Raw genomic sequence first — 18,465 nt, 5'->3', positions numbered from 1 at the left:
CTGTAACGTTTTTTGTTCAATGTGTGTCCACATTTTTCTCATCCCTTTGACCTGTAAAATGTTGTTATAGCCACCCACCTTCAGGAAACTCAGATGAGATCGCTCACGCGGCTGCGGCTACCGTGGCTACCGCTAACTCAGCGCATGCGCAGGCCGTCTCCCCTCCGCTCCTTCTCCACATCATGCTTTCACTGTAGCGTTCTCCTCCACTTTCCTCCTCGCGCACTCTTCTTTCTCGCTGCGCTCCGCGTTCGCTTTCATCTTTTGCTGTGCTCGTTCGCTTGGTTACGCCGCCGGGGTATGACGCCGGCGCTCAACACAGGAACGGGCGCCTAGGAGCTGCGGTCTAAAAATTATGAATTTAATGAAGACGTTATATATATATATATATATATATATATATATATATATATATACTTCCCAGCAAACGCATCGTATTATGCATATATGTATATGCTTTTTTACTTTGAATGCTTTGGCACACTGGAAGTAACAAATCAAACACGAAGTTCTGTATCATGAACACTGTCGTCCTGGGAGTTTGTCATCAGTACGAGTCTTTCTTGATGGTCGTGGCGGTGGGAAAAAAGTCCCACGAGCTGTTCGTGCGTTCGACCATGAGCGAGGGCCGGCACGAATGACGATAGAAGTACAGGGCCAGCATCACGAGGGCCAACACCACTATGAAAGTGGACACCATCAGAATGCCCACGACAGCCGCTTTGCCCTGCGTGTAACCGCCAAGGAGACGCACATTGATTAACCACTCGCGTCTATTCGACCCACATTGCACAAAAATACCCACTTTCAGGAATAACGTACCCGTACAGCTTGGTAAAAAATCACCGCAGCATTTTGGAAGGCTGCTTTTTATAGCTGTGGAATAGTGAAATTCAACAAGCAACATAAGCAAAGTATGGGCATGTGGTAAGTGCCAACTGGTAACATATCCGCGACAGCAGTTGGCTCTATGCAGCAGTAGTTGGAACAAGAGACCACACAACCCGCACTGACGAAGTAGTATACCGTTCCCCATAGAAGTAGCTGAGATTCAGGGCATTACAGATTACAGAAGCCACATGACTGCGCACACATCATACTGGTACTACCTAAATTCTTTGCAATAGTCAGGAAGCATTACGCGCATTTACAGCGAATAAACTCCCAGATCATGTCCGCACTACACTAATATGCACTAACACTCTACATTACAGGTTCTGTTGGAATGGTACCAGGTCCTCGGGGAGGACAATGAGCGAGATCATGCCTTAGCTCGCGGTCCCACAACACCGAGCAAACCCGTGAAGTGGCCTGAGACCTATTGCTCCACAATTGTCAGATCCGAGCATCGAAAACAAAGCAACGTAATTGGCTCGAGTAAGCCAAAACAACTGACTCCTCTTACCATTCACATCACAGACACACGATAGAGAGGACGCTGTGCCGATCGGCCAGGTACAAAGGCTTGCACTATACACAACGAAAACGATGCTATCTTACAAGCACGTTGAGAATAGACACATAAAAACAGAGCTATGCATGTTAACTACCCCAACGCAGTCCATAATGGTAATGCCCCAGATGACTCTCTTCTCATTTTTAATTCGCTCAAACACCCAGCTCATCCAAACACCCTACACCTGGGAGAGCTGGACCGCTCCACTGCAATAAGTGCGCCCTGAACTATGGCCACTGCTAGCTGGTGGCCCACATCAACTATGTCAGTAAGTCCAGACAAATGCAATAAACATTAAGACAGGGGACTCAGGTGGACTCCGACGGCTAATTCTGTAACGTTTCTGGCTCGCTTAGCAGACACCGTAACCTCCTCAAGTACAACTACAAGAACTGCGCGAAAGTCTCTGTACACAGCAACATTGCCTGATGTGGCCTACAAAATTTAATTCCATCGGCAGAGTTTCAATAGCAGCACATGCTTGCCTGAAATGTGGTATTCAGGGTGTTCCGGATAACTTTGACCAGAATTCCAAAATTTACCGGTGAAATATATAAGAAAATTTTGCAATATCCGTCGGGAATAATCTTTTTTTTCATTAATCTTGCGTAAACTTCCTTTATTTAACGCTTTGCGCTTATTACTTCGCTCTCAGGAACACTATGTTTCGCTGACTCACACATGCCGTTCGTGACGTGAAATTGCCGGGTGCGCAGGTTAAAGGGGTCACTAAACGAAAGTATTAAGTCAAGCTGCATTGAAACAAGTCTTCTGTAAATTCATCACTCGTATACGGGGAGAACAACTTTTGTAAGTAAGAAAATGACGAAAATAGAAAATGGGAGAGGCGCCACCTGTTGTGGACTGTGGTACCTCTCAAGTGACGCCAGCATTGGCCGATTCACGGAGAGCGGCAGGTCACGTGGCGATTACGTCAACTCGTTCGTTCTGGCGCGGGCGGTTCAAATTGAGGAGCAGCAGCGGCACTTTCGGCGGCAATTTTCTTCTCAACAAAGTGATAGTAGGTACACAGAAAAAGATTATAGACTTCTGGGCAAAGAATATGTCGATCTATAGCTCAATCGTACTTCCTTTAGTGCACGTTAAAGAAAGATACGCAAGCTAGACAGGTGACACCTGGACAAGACAAGTCCCAAAGCGTGGAAATTTTTCCTCGAGTGTATACATGTGGAAGCAAGTAAAAGAATGATTGCAATACTGTGGAGCAACTGACACACCTGGCTCTCGGATAGCAGGCGCTTCTGGCACTTGCCTCCCCAGTTGTAATAGCCCTTGGCGCACTTGCAGAGGTTATCCGTGCAGGCGGTTCCCTCTGGGCATAGCCGGAAGGCGTCGCAGACGCCGTTCAGGGAGGCGTTCTGGGTGCATGTGTGCTCGCGTTGCTCGTACGACTCCTGCGAGGAGAATGTTCCTTGTGCTTTCTATTACGTTAAAAACATTTATCTGGTTTTGCATGCCAAAACCACGATTTCATTATGTGGCATGCAATAGTGAGGGACTTCGGATTAAGTTTGAGCGCCTGGAGTTCTTTAACTGGCGTTTTTTGCATTTCACCCCCATACAAATGTGGCCGCCGCGGCCGGGATTCAATCCAGCGCCCTGGGGCTTAGTAGCGCATCACCAAAGCTAGTATGCCGCCATGGCGGGTGTTCTCTACTACGTTGCTCTTTCAGTTTCCTCAAGATAGAATTTTAAAAGAAAAAAAAAAATTCACCGACTATTACGATACTCTCTAATGCGAAACTTGAGCGCAGCTCTATGCGTTTTTATTTCGCGGTATATTGCCTGGCGCGGACAATGTGCCTCGTGCGGCAAGCTGCAAGTTGCTCTCCGCTATCCTCCTCGCGTTTTTCATCCACCGCAGCGCTCCGCGTTCGCTTTCATCTTTCGCTGTGTTCGTTCGCTTGATTACGCCGCCGCTCTTTGCAGGAAAGGGCGCCAAGAGCTGTGCTCTAAAAACGATAGCTAGCCTAGCAATTTTATCTCGCTGTCTTTCATTTGTGAGAAGGTCTAACTTCGGTGGCGGTGCGAGACGTGCTGAGAGCGTATAAATAAAGAACAATTATTGGGTCCGTCTTGAATAACGTACTCTGTAATCTGCCGTCGACGCTCAGCGATTTTCTCGGTATTACACTGATCGCTATCGTGAGTGGCGAGCCCTCCAACGCCAGTAAAGGAAGCGCTCTTTAAAGTACTGCCCAGCACCCGTTCGTTTCTATTTAGCTCGACACATACAGAGTGGAAGACAACGCACACAAGAACGTAAAACGGACGTCACGACCGCCCAACTAATGACTCTGTTGATCGAGAGCCGGCAAGAATAGACACCGACACTAGTATGCTTTGTCGTATACTTGTTGTCGGCCGGTCCTGGAGAAATGAAACTCATTTGTTAGTTCAGTTCACATGGCGCCAGTTTTACGTTCTTGTGTCCGCTGTCTTTCGCGATGCCAGACCACAGTATGTTTTCGGCGAGTTCGCACAGCACCGCTGTTCAGACAGAGAGCAAGAAAGCGACGCGGAAGACGACGCTGGTGGCATGTGGGTAGTGACGTGATGAAACGGGGCCGAATTCTGAACCCATCACTGTAGGAGGATATCTCTATCAGCGAACCCTGGTTAAAGGGACACTAAAGTGAAAAATTATTTCTTCTGCATCAGTAAATTACCGTTCTACAACACCAAAAACACCACTCTTACAACGATAAGATGTTTGGTAAGCCAGAAAAAGCGCAAGAACGAAATACGGGTGGCGACGCCTACTTAAGTTCCCGCACCTGGGGGCTGTGACGTCTTGGATTTTGATGGCATCTTCTAGGGCCTAGTAATTATATATAGCAGTACAGATTGACTACATTGTGTTCTGAAGGAACCAAATATTAAACATGGCAAGTTTCGGGAACTTTTATTTAGCCAACGTGGCCCAAATGCGAAAACATACTTTGGAATCCCTGACGTCACGCTGACGTACCGGCGCTGGGGCTTCGGGGCGAAATTCAAATACTGATACTTCGACCTTGATTTTCTCATCTAATAATCAAACTATTTTTTGAAATGATTGCCTGCAGGGTTCTCAAACAATGCTTCATTAGTCTAAACTGATTTATTGTTTCGCTTTAGTGTCCCTTTAACTAAGCAAGTGGATAGAATGCTCCTCCCTACAGCGAAGCGTCGCGAAGGAAGTCACATGACGCGAAAGGGAAAGTATCACAGAGAGAAAAGAAAGTAGGCAATTTCTAAACATAATCGCACACATACAATAAGGCTCATGCGAAAAAGAGCCCGTCTCACGTGACAGGCAAGCGGCAACTTCTAGTCTCTTGCGTACTGCGGAGAGTGGCTGATAGAGTGGCCCAGGTCGATGGTGACACGCGCTTGCACGAGTAACACGCTGCCTTGAAAGGTTGAGAAAACGTGTGCAAGTGTGCATGACCCTTTCCCCCAAGAGCCAATTAATGCACCGACGAGTACCGAAGGAAGGGAGAAAGTTTGGCGGCAGAGGACGCTGGCTTGCGAGTCTCTAGCTGCCCGACGTCGCGTTCCCTTAGTTTTTAATGCGAAAGCATCATATGCCCCACGAAGCGGAAGATCTGGCGTTCGGTGTTAACATCCGATGGTACCAAAACCCACGTGACCAAGTGATGACGTCACCTTTCCGGGCTCGCATTGCGAAATTCCACGATGAACAGCCACGGTGTCCGTCCGACGCGTGGCTCAAACGCAAAAGATAGACATTGGCCAATTCGAAAATTGAGTTGACCTATACGTTTGAAACCGACCTGGCCCACTCCCATTTACTTGGCCCACCCTCAAAATTGACTCAGCCCAATTCGAGCACATGACCAAGTGAAAAGTATCGCTCTGAAAAGTCAGACTGCTATCACATCTAATGCACGTGAGGAGCCTCTGTAACTTTTTTTCTTCCTCCCTGGGCAGTAGTAGCTTGCGGGACGATGGGTCGAGTCAGCGCACCTGACAGACGCAGTGGTTGTGGTAGCAGCGCTGGTTGCGCGCGTCGCAGTGCTCGTCGACGAGGCACGATTCTCCCAGCTTCTTCTGCAGCACGCAAGCGCGCAGCTCGTCGTGGCGCACCGCGCGGTGCGGGTCGCACACGCACACGCCGTCCCCGGCGGGACGAGAGTTGCACACGACGGCTTCACCGACACAGGCCCTGGCAGCGACGCGCGCCGTGGACTGGCTGGGTGCCCGGCAGGGGTCGCCGAAGCCGCTGTGCAGTCGCTCGACGCCAACCCGAACGCTGGCCGACAGGTGGAAAGCGGCGGGAACGCGACGCAGAAGCTGGACGCTGCACGTGACGTCGGCGCGCCGACCGGCCGGAAGCAGGGACCCGTTCAGGCTGACGAAGCTCACGTGCAAGTCGACGCCCTGGTCGCACGGCGGAAAAGAGGATGGAATAGGTTTAGACGGTCTCCAGAGGTGTGTGTTCGAATCCCGCCGCTGCCGCCAGGTGGCGTAACTGACGGGATTCGAATAGATTCGAAGGACTACGTGTTATCGGGACGGATGTCTCCTAGTTGTACAACTTATTACTATGTATACTACCTTGTGTTTAGAGTACAACCTTCTTACATTTCTTACGCTGTTTGCGCTGACTTTGGATTTTTGCATTTTACGTGCGCACAGAGTGTCCCAGCTATCCTGAACTAAGATTTAAAGATATGCAAGTGCCACGTAGCTGGACAGAACCAGGGTAATGTTGTTTGCCGTCGCTTATACTCGGAATATTTCTTTTTTTTTGCATTCAGGATCTCATCGTGTAATTTCGAACCCATAAACAAATCACGACCCCCTCGAAAGCACGTCTTGTTAACTCCAGATGATGTTTTATAAGTAACAGTCACCGCGCATAATTTTTGAGATCCTAAGCAATATTATTTTTTATTGCAGTGCACCAAAAACCACCCAGTGGGTGGAAATTATGGGCTAAACGAGAATAATCGTTGCCGTACGATGAAGTTGCTATAGAAAAACCCAGCTTCACTTCGTTAATGACAAGGTTGTTCGAAGCTAGAAGGACGAAATTCGGGCAAGCCCATATATACCACGCACACGCCATTCCAAGTTTGACTGAACAAGCGCACTGGCGACGCAGGTAGATACCACAGCCAGGTTTTTTATACATTGCACTTAGCACAAAATCATGTTTTCTGCCCTCTCCAATCTTTCGTCAGTTAATTGAGCGACCATAGCGATCAAGTTATCTCTTTGAAGTGCTCTTGCTAGAAGGCGCTAATCATTTCGTAATATCATGTTTTTTTTTGCTTCGCCATAGGAAAGTTTTGATTTCTTGCCACGAAGTTACACCATTTTTCAATATTACTGCTCTGATTCTGAACAGCGTTCACTTTGTATATGCATGGTGCGGACCTTGTGCGAAACTGTTTTAGAGGTAGGTTCATGCGTGAAAGTATGTATTCCGCATGGAAAGTCACGAGCAACTGACGTCCGCTAAATTACCGCGAAAAAAACAAATGTTACCTGTGTCTTGCCTTGAAGCAAACAAATATTATTTTGCACAGGTACAGTGGTAGTTCACATAACCATTCCAGCACAGCAGTTTCGTAAACTTGTGTTCACCGTCTCATATTTCGTTAGTTTCCCTAAAATGATCGGATTCTTTTTATTGAGCGATCTTTCGTTAGTGTGGCCTACCTTATTTTATCTCATTTTTCTTTCTTTTTCAGCGTTATTCTGTTGCCACGAAAGCAAAGTGCAGTTGCACGTGAAGCATTCAGAAACGTTTCCCGAAGCAGTCAGAAATGTTTCCTGGCAAGACCACAACACTTTGCTCACGACTTCACGTGGAGCAATGACTTGCGACGGGCAATTATGTCAATTGTATTCATGAAAGCATTTGAGGAGACGTTTCTAACATCTCCCAAAACATTACGCAATCGTTTAGACACCGTGAAATAACTAGAGTAAAAGCTAAAAGTGAACACAAACCCAGAAACAATAACTTCAATATTGCAGGTGTCGCTCAGTTAAGAGTGGTTTGTTTAGTTACTGTACACAATTACTCTAGCGCACAGTCATCTGTTACAGACAGGGAGGAAAGGAGGCAAGACGACCCATGCTGACCATCAACTTATTCGACGCACGGGAAATGTATGCGCAAAGGAAAAAACCAAAGCCACAAACCTTCATGTTCATGTCTTGATGCATTGCCTTGGCCTAGTTCATAACTGTAGGTTAGCTACAGTAATAGTTGCCACGGACGGCGCAAGATCATCCGGGTGTGGCGCGCTCACCATGAAAAGGATGGGGACACGGAGAGGTTCGCTCGTGAACGCCTCGTCGACCGGCCGCTTGTCGAGGGACCAAGAGAAACTGACGTCTCCGCCGGTGACCGCGATGCAGGTGAAAGTCGACAGGGAGTCCTCGGTGAGCACGCCCTGCGAGGCTTCCAGCCGGTAGAGGGGCACCTCCGTCCAGTTGCCCTTGCGTATCGCGTCGTCCAGCGCGCCGGCCAAGGCGGCGTGCGGCCGCGACGACATCCATGCGAGCAGGAGAAAACCCCGCCTGCGTTGAGCGCCAATGCAGAAACAGACAGGCCGGGACTAGAGCAAAACCCTTAGCGCCCTGCGCAGCCCACAATAACAGATGCGCGCCCCCGTTCCATGGATTGCTTAAAGCTGATCATCGAGCTTGCTTATCACGACAGAGTGATTGTTTCGCGCTTTTAATATTTTAGTCTGAGAAGAGCTAACATAAAGGACATCCGCTGTCGGTGGTGTTTTTTCCCATTCCATTTGTCGGTGAGCTGCCATTCTAAAAATTCCGAGGAATAACTTTGTAAAGAATGAAAGACAAGGTATGAGGAACTTTGATGGTAGCGAAGTGGTTTGGTATGCGTGGATCGGAATTTGGTTCGAAATTATTTTTGTCGAGGCGTCGTCCAACACTATGGCTGGACGCGAGACGCCGGAATTTCTGCGACTGGGCTCCTTAACGCTATCGCGTTACAAGAAAAAGTTCTGTTTCTGCATTTCACCACCAGGGACGCCGTATATATGAAGTGGCAGGATAACATCACTAATCTGCTGTTACTATATGACGTGTTAAAAACAACTACATGACGCGAACCACTGGGAAAAAAAAACGCTCGTATGGGTTTTTACTTGCTTGAAATGTTGAAGTTTCCGAGCACCCTCCAATTCTGCAAGGTTCACATTTCACAGAAAACACACTTTTAGCATCCTGAAATTATTGAAAGGGTGCGCTAAAGGGCTTCTGCTAACGAGTACACCTATTTTTAAAATATTCAGTAAGAGTAAGGGTGCATGCGAAAAGCGTGTTTAGACATCTCATCCACCCTTGCGGTTGTAATTTTCCTTAGCGTGTACGTTCTCCACGTTCGTTCGTCCGCTCGTTAAGTAGCGCCTGCGCCACAGCGCCATAGGCCTACCTCGGCCGACTCGACGACACCACGCAGTACACGTTTCGTTCCTCCACTATCCAACCATTACAAAGCTGCACGATAACTCTTTACGACACAGTTGTCCTGATTGATGTAGGGGGAGGAGCTGCAATAACAAGACTGAAATAAAGGAAAAGAAATACACTATTCTCGTGTTTTTCTATTCTAATTCAAGTATTTGAAAGTACTCCTCAAATTCGGCGTCCAAGGAAATGTAGCTGTACAGGCACGCAGCGTGTTGCAATAAGTGCTATACGTGAGAGCGCTTTTCTGGTTCCCTAGCACCGTTACATGGCGCTCGAAAACTCCAAACAAATCGCCACCGCTGCACGAAAGCTGATGTGAATGGTGATGGACAGGCAATTCAAAGAATGAGGAAGAAATGCGCTTACCACTTGCACACACAGCCTTCAATTTTAGTCCCAAAAATCCTGAGGGCTAAGCGCTGGCGCACATTCTCTTTGCCCATCTTCTTCTTCTTCGGCTTTGATGATCATGGCGGGATGTACAGGGGCATGAGTGGAGACTCACGACGTGGCTCAGGATAGCGGTACAGGATGGCAGGATTTTATACACACCGCGAAGTGAAACATGTGTGTAGGAAGCCTGAAAGGGCGTTTGCTAAACTCCACGCTGCCAAGTGGATTTTCTCAATATAGAGTTGTCGTTCTTTCTAAAAGTAATTGCATATGTGTAATTTGTAATAATACTCTTTGCAAATGTATATAAGTCTACGCTGTAATAAACTTAGAGGACTCTTCATTTCAAACCAAGGACTCCTGGAAATCCGCCCTCAAGAGTCCAGAACATCAACTCCAGGCTGTCCAGAAGGCCCATGACGTTGCGGTAGGTCTCGGCCTGCCAGTACCGTCATGGGTGAAGTCGTCAGCTCATCCCGGGTCCTTGCAAAGTTCTTGTCATGTCATGTCATGTCATGCTTGCGACACTACGGTATTCATCACTGTTACCACCATTGGGCAAACGCAACATTTATGCTACCGTTGCACGACATGGTTGGCACACAAGTGCCGATTTGATTGCGAAGTAACGACTATATCTTAGCAGAGCGTTGGTTACCTCCGTCAGTCATTTTATGACCGCGCTTCTCTAAGACAATTTTGAATCGAACCTACTCCGCTTGCCTATTGTTCAGTGTACAAAAACACCGGGTACCGGATCGTGCTGGCTGCTTCGCGTTCAAGCAGAGTTCTGCATCAGATAAATAAGTATGCTGTGTGTTACTGTAGAAGTGTTTGTTTGATTAAATAAATTCCTCTCTCGCACACACACGCACACACACACACACACACACACACACACACACGCGCGCGCTTTCTTTCTTTCTTTCTTTTGTTAGAGCTATCCTAAGCAACAGTACCGTGATAATCGTTGCTTACCGCTCATTAAGGAAACTTCAGTTGATATTTGGACGGAACCTGAATTAATTTGCCTGTCTAGAAATTACAAGTGCAAAATAAACATAGGAGAATCACATTTCCTTCAGTATAGCGGGAAATCGCAAAGCTAGGCATAAAAAATTCGAGCTCTGGGTGGATCGAACTGGTGATTTATTCAGGGGAACATGTATTGCCAACTTCAGCGCATAGTTTGTCTTTGAAAATAATTGTTCGGTTAGCCTGTCGAGATCATTCCCAATTTACAACAAGTGTCTCATGAAGGGTAAATTGTTATCCGCTCGGCTGTAAGGTTACAAAGAAACACATACAAAACCTATTATTTTCCCCTAAGTGTGAAGCTTTCTTTCTGGGAAACCCAGAAATAAAGCTTCGCAGTTTTAAAAAAGGAAAAAAACAATGAAACCGTCCTTGTCCGGGGATCGAACCCGGAGCCAACGCCTTTTTCTTCAGCTGCGAAGAACCCTTCCTGGGAAGCCCGTACGGATTTCATCTGTTGCTTTGTGCTACAATGGGGTGGATGACAATTTTTTCTTGCATGAACCTTCCTATACCTTGCGGGCTTCGGCAGAACTCATTTGCCACGTTCATGTGTCGCTGTGCTTCGAGTTGTCGATTAATTCAGCGTCGCGCTGCGATCTGCTAGCTTCCTCGCTGGTAGAGCGACCGCCCCGGAGGCGTTGGTCCCGGGTTCGATGTCCGGATTAAGACGAATTTTCCTTGAACTGCAAAGCTTTCTTTCTGAGAAACACGTACGGTTTTTCTTTGTAGCTTCGTGCTTCAGTCGGGTGTAGGGCGTCATTTTTTTTTCTTTTCATGAACTACTACTCCACCTTGTGAGTTTCCGCAGGACCGATGTGCCCACAATGTACATAATCTGTTTATTAACGAAGCACTCCGTGACCGTGTGTTTATGGAAAGGTAAAATTATCCGCGTTAATGATGCCCGATGCAGATTTTGTGTGATGCGTATGCTGTGCTGTCGACGTATCAGTTTCTGGACTCTTGGCGATGCAGAACCTGAAAACAGTTTGGTGGGCATGGTGAGTATCGGCTCGCATAAGTGCTTGTTCACGCATTGCAACAAGCCATTGCCATCACTTACTACTTCCTGACCCGCAGTGATCCTAGTCGTTTGTGTATAGATACTTAACTTTGACATAAAGACTCCTATTTTTAGAGATAAGATTTTAACAGACAAATGGCGTTCTTTGGACTTTAAACCCGAGAAGGCTTCCGGGGCACTACTTTAGTTTTAGCCGGTTATTGTGACCAGTGCATTTACTAACTTGTTCCCGCTCATTTTTGTACTGGAGCTCGGCGTTTGCAATTCGCTATTGCTGGATCCATTTAATGTGCACACTGCCATTGAACTAGGTGCACAACCTCTGCGTCTGGCCCATACAGTCATCCCGTGATGATGCGGTTATTTCATAGGTCTTGGATACTGAGGTCTGAATTACGCAAAATTAGGCGATTGACCTGCAGGCTTCTGCGATTCCGCGATATAAATATACGGCGCTGTTGGCGTCTTCGCAGTCTGGACAAAAGTTTCGACTAAAAAATTCATATGAACAATGACAGCCTTTGAGTATTTTGGCTACTTCTGGTGCAAGTGAAGTAAGTTCACGATTGACGCAAGTTCACTGCCTTGTATACGACAAAATTAAGAAAGTTGAGGCGCGGATCGTCACGTCATTAATGTAAGAGTGAGGGCAACATGCATAGGTACGGAGAGAAGGAGAGTGAAACTTACACTACATGCTACGGGAGCAACAAAGAGCAAACTTGGATAGGCGTAGCGTGAACGTAGCGCAAGGAGAAGCGACGAGAACGCGCCACCCCAAATGCCAATCGTGCGATTGCACAGTGTAGCACATAGACGCATGGATATATAAAGGTTATTGCCAGCACGCTATTTCTAATGTCGTGCGTACGCTGTCCTCGATTGTCTTTGTAACAAATTCCGAAGCTGAATGCATAATTTCTTTATGTCAAAGACTGCCATTAAAATGCGGAACTACCCACCATAGCTGCTTAGTGGCTGTGGTGTTGGAATGCTAAGTACGAGGTCGCGGGATTGAATCCTGACCACGGCGGCTGCATGTCGTTTCAGGCGCACGTTAAGAACACCAGGTGACCCAAATTACTCAGGAGTCCCCCACTACGGCATGCCTCATGATCAGGTCGTGGTTTTGGCACGTAAAACCCCATCATTTAATTTTAAGGTGCGGAACTAAGACCACAAGATAACGAAGCATTGACCGCAAATAAAATGTCATAAAATTTATTTATTTGTAGACAGCACAACATACAGTTATCCATACCTGATAAGCTGTTCACGGAGATACTCGCTTCCGGCACTGACACTTTATCTGGATTTCCGGCATAACTTCTTGTGTTCTGGGTATCAAGCTTAGAAGTTTTTTTCTCACTGAAACAGTGAAAAATGATCAATAGAGCTCATAGAGACCCGATGTTCTCTGCAGGTAGTTGACAAAACAAGCGTGCGACAGTTTCTTTATAATGACAAAGCATTCTTTTAGAAGTTTTTTGTGGTTGTGTTCTTCGGTACACAGGATGTTTCACGTACGTGACTAGTGGCGAAATTTAAAGATATGTAAGTGCCACGTAGTTGGACGAAACCAAGGTAATGTTTGCCGAAGCTTAGAGCAAGAGGGTATTCTGTTAGCGTTCAACTTGTGGACATGTCCATTTTGTCTGCTGCTGAAGTGCTGATTGGCTGGGAACGCCTGTCTCCTTCTGATGTGTACGCCAGCGCAGCCAATCAGACCTTTAGAAGCAAACGAAATGGAGATGTCCCCTAGGTGGACATCACGGAATACCCCTCCCCCCAAGCCAGACTTTTTTATCTATCTCACCTAACTACATAATTAGGTATTTGTAATTAATTAACTTCTCAAATATTATAATCACATTAAAATTGTGAATCGGAAAATTGTAGGCCATCAAGAATTTCCTATCCATCTCTCGGCCGCTCTATGCGTGCTGCATAAATGTTTTTTCCCCAAACGTCAAAAAATGCTCACAAAAGACAAAAAAATTGTCGCGCGACTAGTTTTGTCAGTTGTTCTGATTTTTGTCTTTTGTCTTTAGTCGCGCGGCACTTTTCAGATGCCTTTGCGGACTCCAAGCTTGGAAAGAAAAACTTTGGCGTATACGCATAAAGCAACAGAAAGATGGATCGGTAATATTGATGGCCAGCAATTTTACAAGTTTACTCTGATTATAATATTTGAGAAGTTAACTAAATAATAATAACTAATTGTGCAGTTAAGCGAAATACAAGGACTAGTTTGACTTGCTCCAAGCGATGGCAAATAACATTACTTTGGTTCACTTATATCATAATATCATAACTTCAAAATATTCACTCGCATACTTTTCAATTTTAGCACAAGTTATGTGGAACACCTTGTAGATAGTATGATGTTATGGAAACGCCCTTCGTGATGTCTGAGGCCAGATGCGATATTTTTACCAACACACATCACTTGTCATGACCCTTGAAACAAGGCTGTATTGGTAGGGACCAAACGATTACTTAGATTATGGGAACTATAAAGATAAACTCAGGATCTGCACTTTAAGAAAATCATGAAGCCATATTTTTTTTAAAATCTATTATTTGCAACGCCTAACGTAGGGCCCTCCCAGGCAAGATGCTGTCAGACAGCTTGGTACTTGGAGTACGTAGATTCAGCAGCGAATACTGGTGCATACAGGGAATATAGAAAAGCTCAGAAGTACCATAGCAATAACATTTTTACAACAGTGCAGGTATCATACAAAAATGAGAAAGAAAGCAACACAGCCATGGAAGGTACGACATATATAGGTATTGCTTATGCATTGAAAAATATCTTAATTATGTAAATAATACAGTACACGAAACCAAAAATGCAGTTCGGTTCTAAACATGGCTCACTTAGGCAACAGAAAAGTTCGTATTTGCGGTGTAAATGGATGAAAAGAAAATGTAAAGTTGATGCGAGTTTTCACACGAATTATTGGTCCGGGTATATACATTATAGGTAAATACGGCCCCTTTCACAATTTAAGTGTGTTCAGTCGTGAAGATGCATCACATGTAGTTCGTAGCGCAATATTTAGATATGTAAAGGAGCAGTTAGTAACTAATTAATTTACTTGCCTTGAGCATATTATGTTTAATGAATCAAAGACGAGTTGGTAATTGCTCTGAATCGCCATAAAGATTCTCAAGAATCGGAAGCATTTTCTTGCAGTATTTCCAGATTGTTCTAAGTACCAGCCACTGTCGAGCCCATAACTATTGTGCAATAGGATAAATAAGTGGAGAAGTGGCCGTAATATAGCACATTCTTTCATTTAACGGAAATGATTTGTGACCATTTAGACAGGAAGCAGATTTTTTTACTTTGTTCAATTCATTATACACATGTTCTGCAGCTGGTCAGCAATATCTGTACATCGAGCATCGCTATCCAAGAATCAGGCTTGAATTATTTTGCGCATCTTTCCGCGAGCGGCACGGTGATACCTAAAGGTGTTGCAGTACATGTAATATGAACGTTTTGAGGGCATTTTTAGTTTTCGAATATTCATAACCTTGCAACGTAGGGACGTCATCACAATGTATGATCTCAAAAGAAAAATTAATACAAGTACGTGTTAACAGGTATATCTTTCTGTATTTTCACTGTGAATGCGGCGTGTTAGGGTACGTTTCAGCTGCTCTCATATGTAAACACTTCTTTTGGAATCTAATCAGTTGCTGAGAAGTGGGCTTCAGATTTGCTTTATGCTTATCTACTGCGATTACTTCTGTGGCTTACTTTGTTCCATGGCCGCCTCGTCGCATTTGCAGGATGAGTTTTCAGCACTAGCAGCACTTAATGGCTCTTGAGGCTCCCGGTCTTCTCTCCTTGAGACCCTCTGCAAAGCTGCAAAATACAACGTGAAGTAAGCCCGAAGAGCTTTAAAATGTGATCAATGTCAGGATACCAACATAGCTAGCATGAGACAAAGCAGTCGCCGGATTATTCTCTGTACCAGACGCACGCTACACTGCATTCGAAGTGGGGAAAATCAGCCAGGCCAGGGAACGTAAGACCAATTTGGCATGCGATGTCGAAGTAAAATTATTTATAGATGAAGGTAATGTAATTCCCCCTTTTTTTTACTGGAAGAATCACTTTCAGAAAGTCGGGGTTACATCTTGTTTTTATAACGTAGTGTATTAACTTCTTGTGCCTCTGGAAATTATTTGAAGTTACAATGACGGGCTGTAGCGGCTATTATATTTAGAAAAGTAAGAAAAGAAAAACGTTTTTTTGCTCAACAGAGTTTTTTGAAGTCCGCTTTTTTCCCCCTTAAAGTTTTCACATTTTTTCCTGTTCGACGCTACAGTCTAGAAATAGTGACTCGGTGGAGACTGCATTCCTTGTTTCGCCGTGATAAATAAGCATTCACTCTCCCTGCATTTGGCCCCCCGCTGTAAATATGCGTGGCAATACTTACGGCCACTGAACGTGTCGAATGGATCAAACATCAGCTCTGGTTGCTCATTTGCACGCCTCCAGCTTAACCCTGAAACGGAATGTTCGGTAAGCAAATTGTAAGTGCAGCTGCTTCTACAAGCGGAGCTTCATCCCTAAATCTGGAAATTTTTTTTCTATAAAATGCTTCTATGAATGAATGACTGAACCAAAGATTTTCTTACAGAATGAGTACTGGCTACAACGTTACTGCAAAAGAAACGTGAACTTTTGCATTAAAGCTTTTATTGTATTTTTATTTTTCTTGCACCGGGCAGCTATGTCAATGTATTTCCGCTTTTATGTTTAATCTACTCTGTCGGGTTCTCCTCCCGTGCTCTTGGGACAAAGGAACGACAACACAGTAGTGCAAACAATCACAAGGGCATTTATTGCACCTTTCATATATCAATGCCTGCTAGCCGAGTTGCTATACCCAAAACATGCCGATGGGCGCGCGACAAATCTAGAAGTCCGACTCACCGCGACCGCATAGCGAGCGAATATGTTCGCCCCATGCTGGATCCCAACGCCTGATCGTTCGCGTGTACGGTCACGCGAATGGTGGCGCATTCCAAGGCGGCCACGCGAGACGGTCTCGCAGAAGCATGGGTCGGCGCACGCGCGGCACGGCACGTCCGTCCCGCTCGCAGTCCCGAATCCAAGAGACAGCGCCTTGTCTTTCCCGCACCCAAGTAACCCCCGCAGCGGCGCGACACTCGCGCCATCTCTCGCACCGCGCTTGTACCACTCCGACCGCCGCGGGCGCCAGGCCACGCGAGCCGTGCGGGAAAACAACATATCAGGGGATGCGTGAGAGTCGCGCATCCCCACATCCCCCCAACCTTAAATCACTTCTTATTCCGGCGAAACATGTGACACGGTCTAACATTAACCCGTGCTTCGCGAACAAGATAGTACATGCAACAGTGGCCGCGTTGAGGAAATGTCCACACGCTGTCCATAGCATGCGAGCCGACTGTCCTTGGGTACACCGCTGGCGTCCGCCGGTCACAGCAGCAGCTTTGCAGACTCGACGGCACGATTCCAGGCCAGGACTCCGGAAACGACGACGCAGTAGTCGGTACGAGCAAGCGTCGCTCGCGCTGACGCGCCCTGCTGGCAAGAGCCGCCGTAGCTGTCGGTGACCGCCGGCTCTTTTGTCCGCCGCCGAGGGTTGTGAGCTGGATACAGGAGGCCGCCGAAGTCGCTGCGCCGAACTGGCCACAGCATCACCATCGCCCGGGGTGGCTCGATCGTAGTCCGGGGTAGCAGCGTAGACGATGTGCAGGTGACAGCAAGCCAGGGGTGACTCCAATCACGCTGCGTACACTCAACGCACTCGGCAAACACTATAAAGTAGTGCAAGAGAGAGGAAGTCTGCATGCTCATCGCCCACGTGGTACGATGTTCAACTCGGCTAGAAAAAGATCGGGCGGCTACTCAGATGCTAAGTTCATGTGAACGAAGCTCGCTTCCTTGAGTCGAACTAGTAATTTCAATTCGTGCGAGGCTAAATAGAATGAGGGAAGCAAATTGCAACACCTCAACGCCACGGTCCACCAGGTTGTGTCCCTCCACGTGCGACAGGCAGCTTGGTAAAGCCTTAGCCTTAAAGCGTCGCTACCCTGGCAACAACCGGCATCCAAAAACAACACCCAAAATGAGCGCAAAACAGGCAGCCGCGAGGAGACGTCAGCTCTGTGAGGTGGTCCTACTCCGCTCGGTGCACACAGCATCCGAGTTGACGGCGCCCACCGTCCCAGACGGTGTCGGAGCGCCCGGTGCCAGGCCGCAATACCAGTCAACCCGTAGTGGCACCCGTGGCCCGCGGCCACCCGGCTCCCAGAGCCGCGACTTCATCAGAGTCAAAGAGATAGGAGAAGCTATTTACATGAGAAATTCGGACCACCCACGAGGCTTCCGTACTCACTCGCTTCAGGCTTGCCACTGCTCCGCGGGCGCTCAGCCTCGCTCTCCCAGGATGCAGACCACGTGGATCTCGTACCAACGAATGCCATTAAAGAAAAACACTTGCAAAAAGGCTTAGCATGTTGACATGTTCAAACACACTACAGCCACCGCCGCCTCGCTCAAGAAAGCACGCCGCCGACGCTAGCGATCAAAATCCACGCTAGGCCTACGCTTCGGTTCAAACAAAGGTCTCGAACGAAGCAACACTGTTAAAATTATCGTCCGATGCCCCAAGAGCACCACGTTGGGCGCCAGATGTGGGGTTCTCCTCCCGTGCTCTTGGGACAAAGGAACGACAACACAGTAGTGCAAACAATCACAAGGGCATTTATTGCACCTTTCATATATCAATGCCTGCTAGCCGAGTTGCTATCCCCAAAACATGCCGATGGGCGCGCGACAAATCTAAAAGTCCGACTCACCGTGACCGCGTAGCGAGCGAATATGTTCGCCCCATGCTGGATCCCAACGCCTGGTCGTTCGCGTGTACGGTCACGCGAATGGTGGCGCATTCCAAGGCGGCCACGCGAGACGGTCTCGCAGAAGCATGGGTCGGCGCACGCGCGGCACGGCACGTCCGTCCCGCTCGCAGTCCCGAATCCAAGAGACAGCGCCTTG

General features: G+C 47.0%; 2 protein-coding genes across 5 annotated transcripts in view; both read right to left on the bottom strand.

Moving 5' to 3' along the window:
- Window positions 1–437: 437 nt before the first annotated feature.
- LOC126531219 (uncharacterized) lies at window positions 438–10,216 on the bottom strand. Its single transcript, XM_050178656.3, has 5 exons — window positions 9,311–10,216; window positions 7,750–8,020; window positions 5,450–5,863; window positions 2,695–2,871; window positions 438–727 (listed from the first exon to the last, which is right to left on the bottom strand). Exons 1-5 carry the CDS (start codon window positions 9,385–9,387, stop codon window positions 548–550), a joined length of 1,119 nt encoding a protein of 372 aa, XP_050034613.1. The 5' UTR covers window positions 9,388–10,216; the 3' UTR covers window positions 438–547.
- A 984-nt stretch (window positions 10,217–11,200) lies between these two features.
- The window catches only part of LOC126531218 (CRISP/Allergen/PR-1-like), a 35,865-nt gene continuing 28,600 nt past the window's right edge, over window positions 11,201–18,465 (bottom strand). For all 4 annotated transcript variants that reach the window (XM_055071031.1, XM_055071032.1, XM_055071033.2 and 1 more), the window contains 4 exons: window positions 15,857–15,925; window positions 15,172–15,279; window positions 12,661–12,767; window positions 11,201–11,353 (listed from right to left, as the gene is read on the bottom strand). In XM_055071031.1, coding sequence (XP_054927006.1) covers window positions 12,673–12,767; window positions 15,172–15,279; window positions 15,857–15,925 — 272 coding nt within the window. In that variant the 3' untranslated portion in view covers window positions 11,201–11,353; window positions 12,661–12,672. The remainder of the gene's footprint in view (window positions 11,354–12,660; window positions 12,768–15,171; window positions 15,280–15,856; window positions 15,926–18,465) is intronic.

Source organism: Dermacentor andersoni, chromosome 5 (assembly GCF_023375885.2).
Source record: "Dermacentor andersoni chromosome 5, qqDerAnde1_hic_scaffold, whole genome shotgun sequence".
Classification (NCBI taxonomy): domain Eukaryota; kingdom Metazoa; phylum Arthropoda; class Arachnida; order Ixodida; family Ixodidae; genus Dermacentor; species Dermacentor andersoni.
The sequence above is the reverse complement of the archived record's forward strand: the minus strand, read 5'-3'. Positions and strand labels throughout refer to the sequence as shown.

Coding starts and splice junctions, on each gene's coding strand:
- LOC126531219 (XM_050178656.3), bottom strand. CDS start 9,387: ATGGGCAAAGAGAATGTGCGCCAGCGCTTAGCCCTCAGGATTTTTGGG. Junction 8,021..9,310: donor GAAGGCTGTGTGTGCAAGTG/GTAAGCGCATTT, acceptor CGCTCAACGCAG/GCGGGGTTTTCTCCTGCTCG. Junction 5,864..7,749: donor GTGTCCCCATCCTTTTCATG/GTGAGCGCGCCA, acceptor CCGTGCGACCAG/GGCGTCGACTTGCACGTGAG.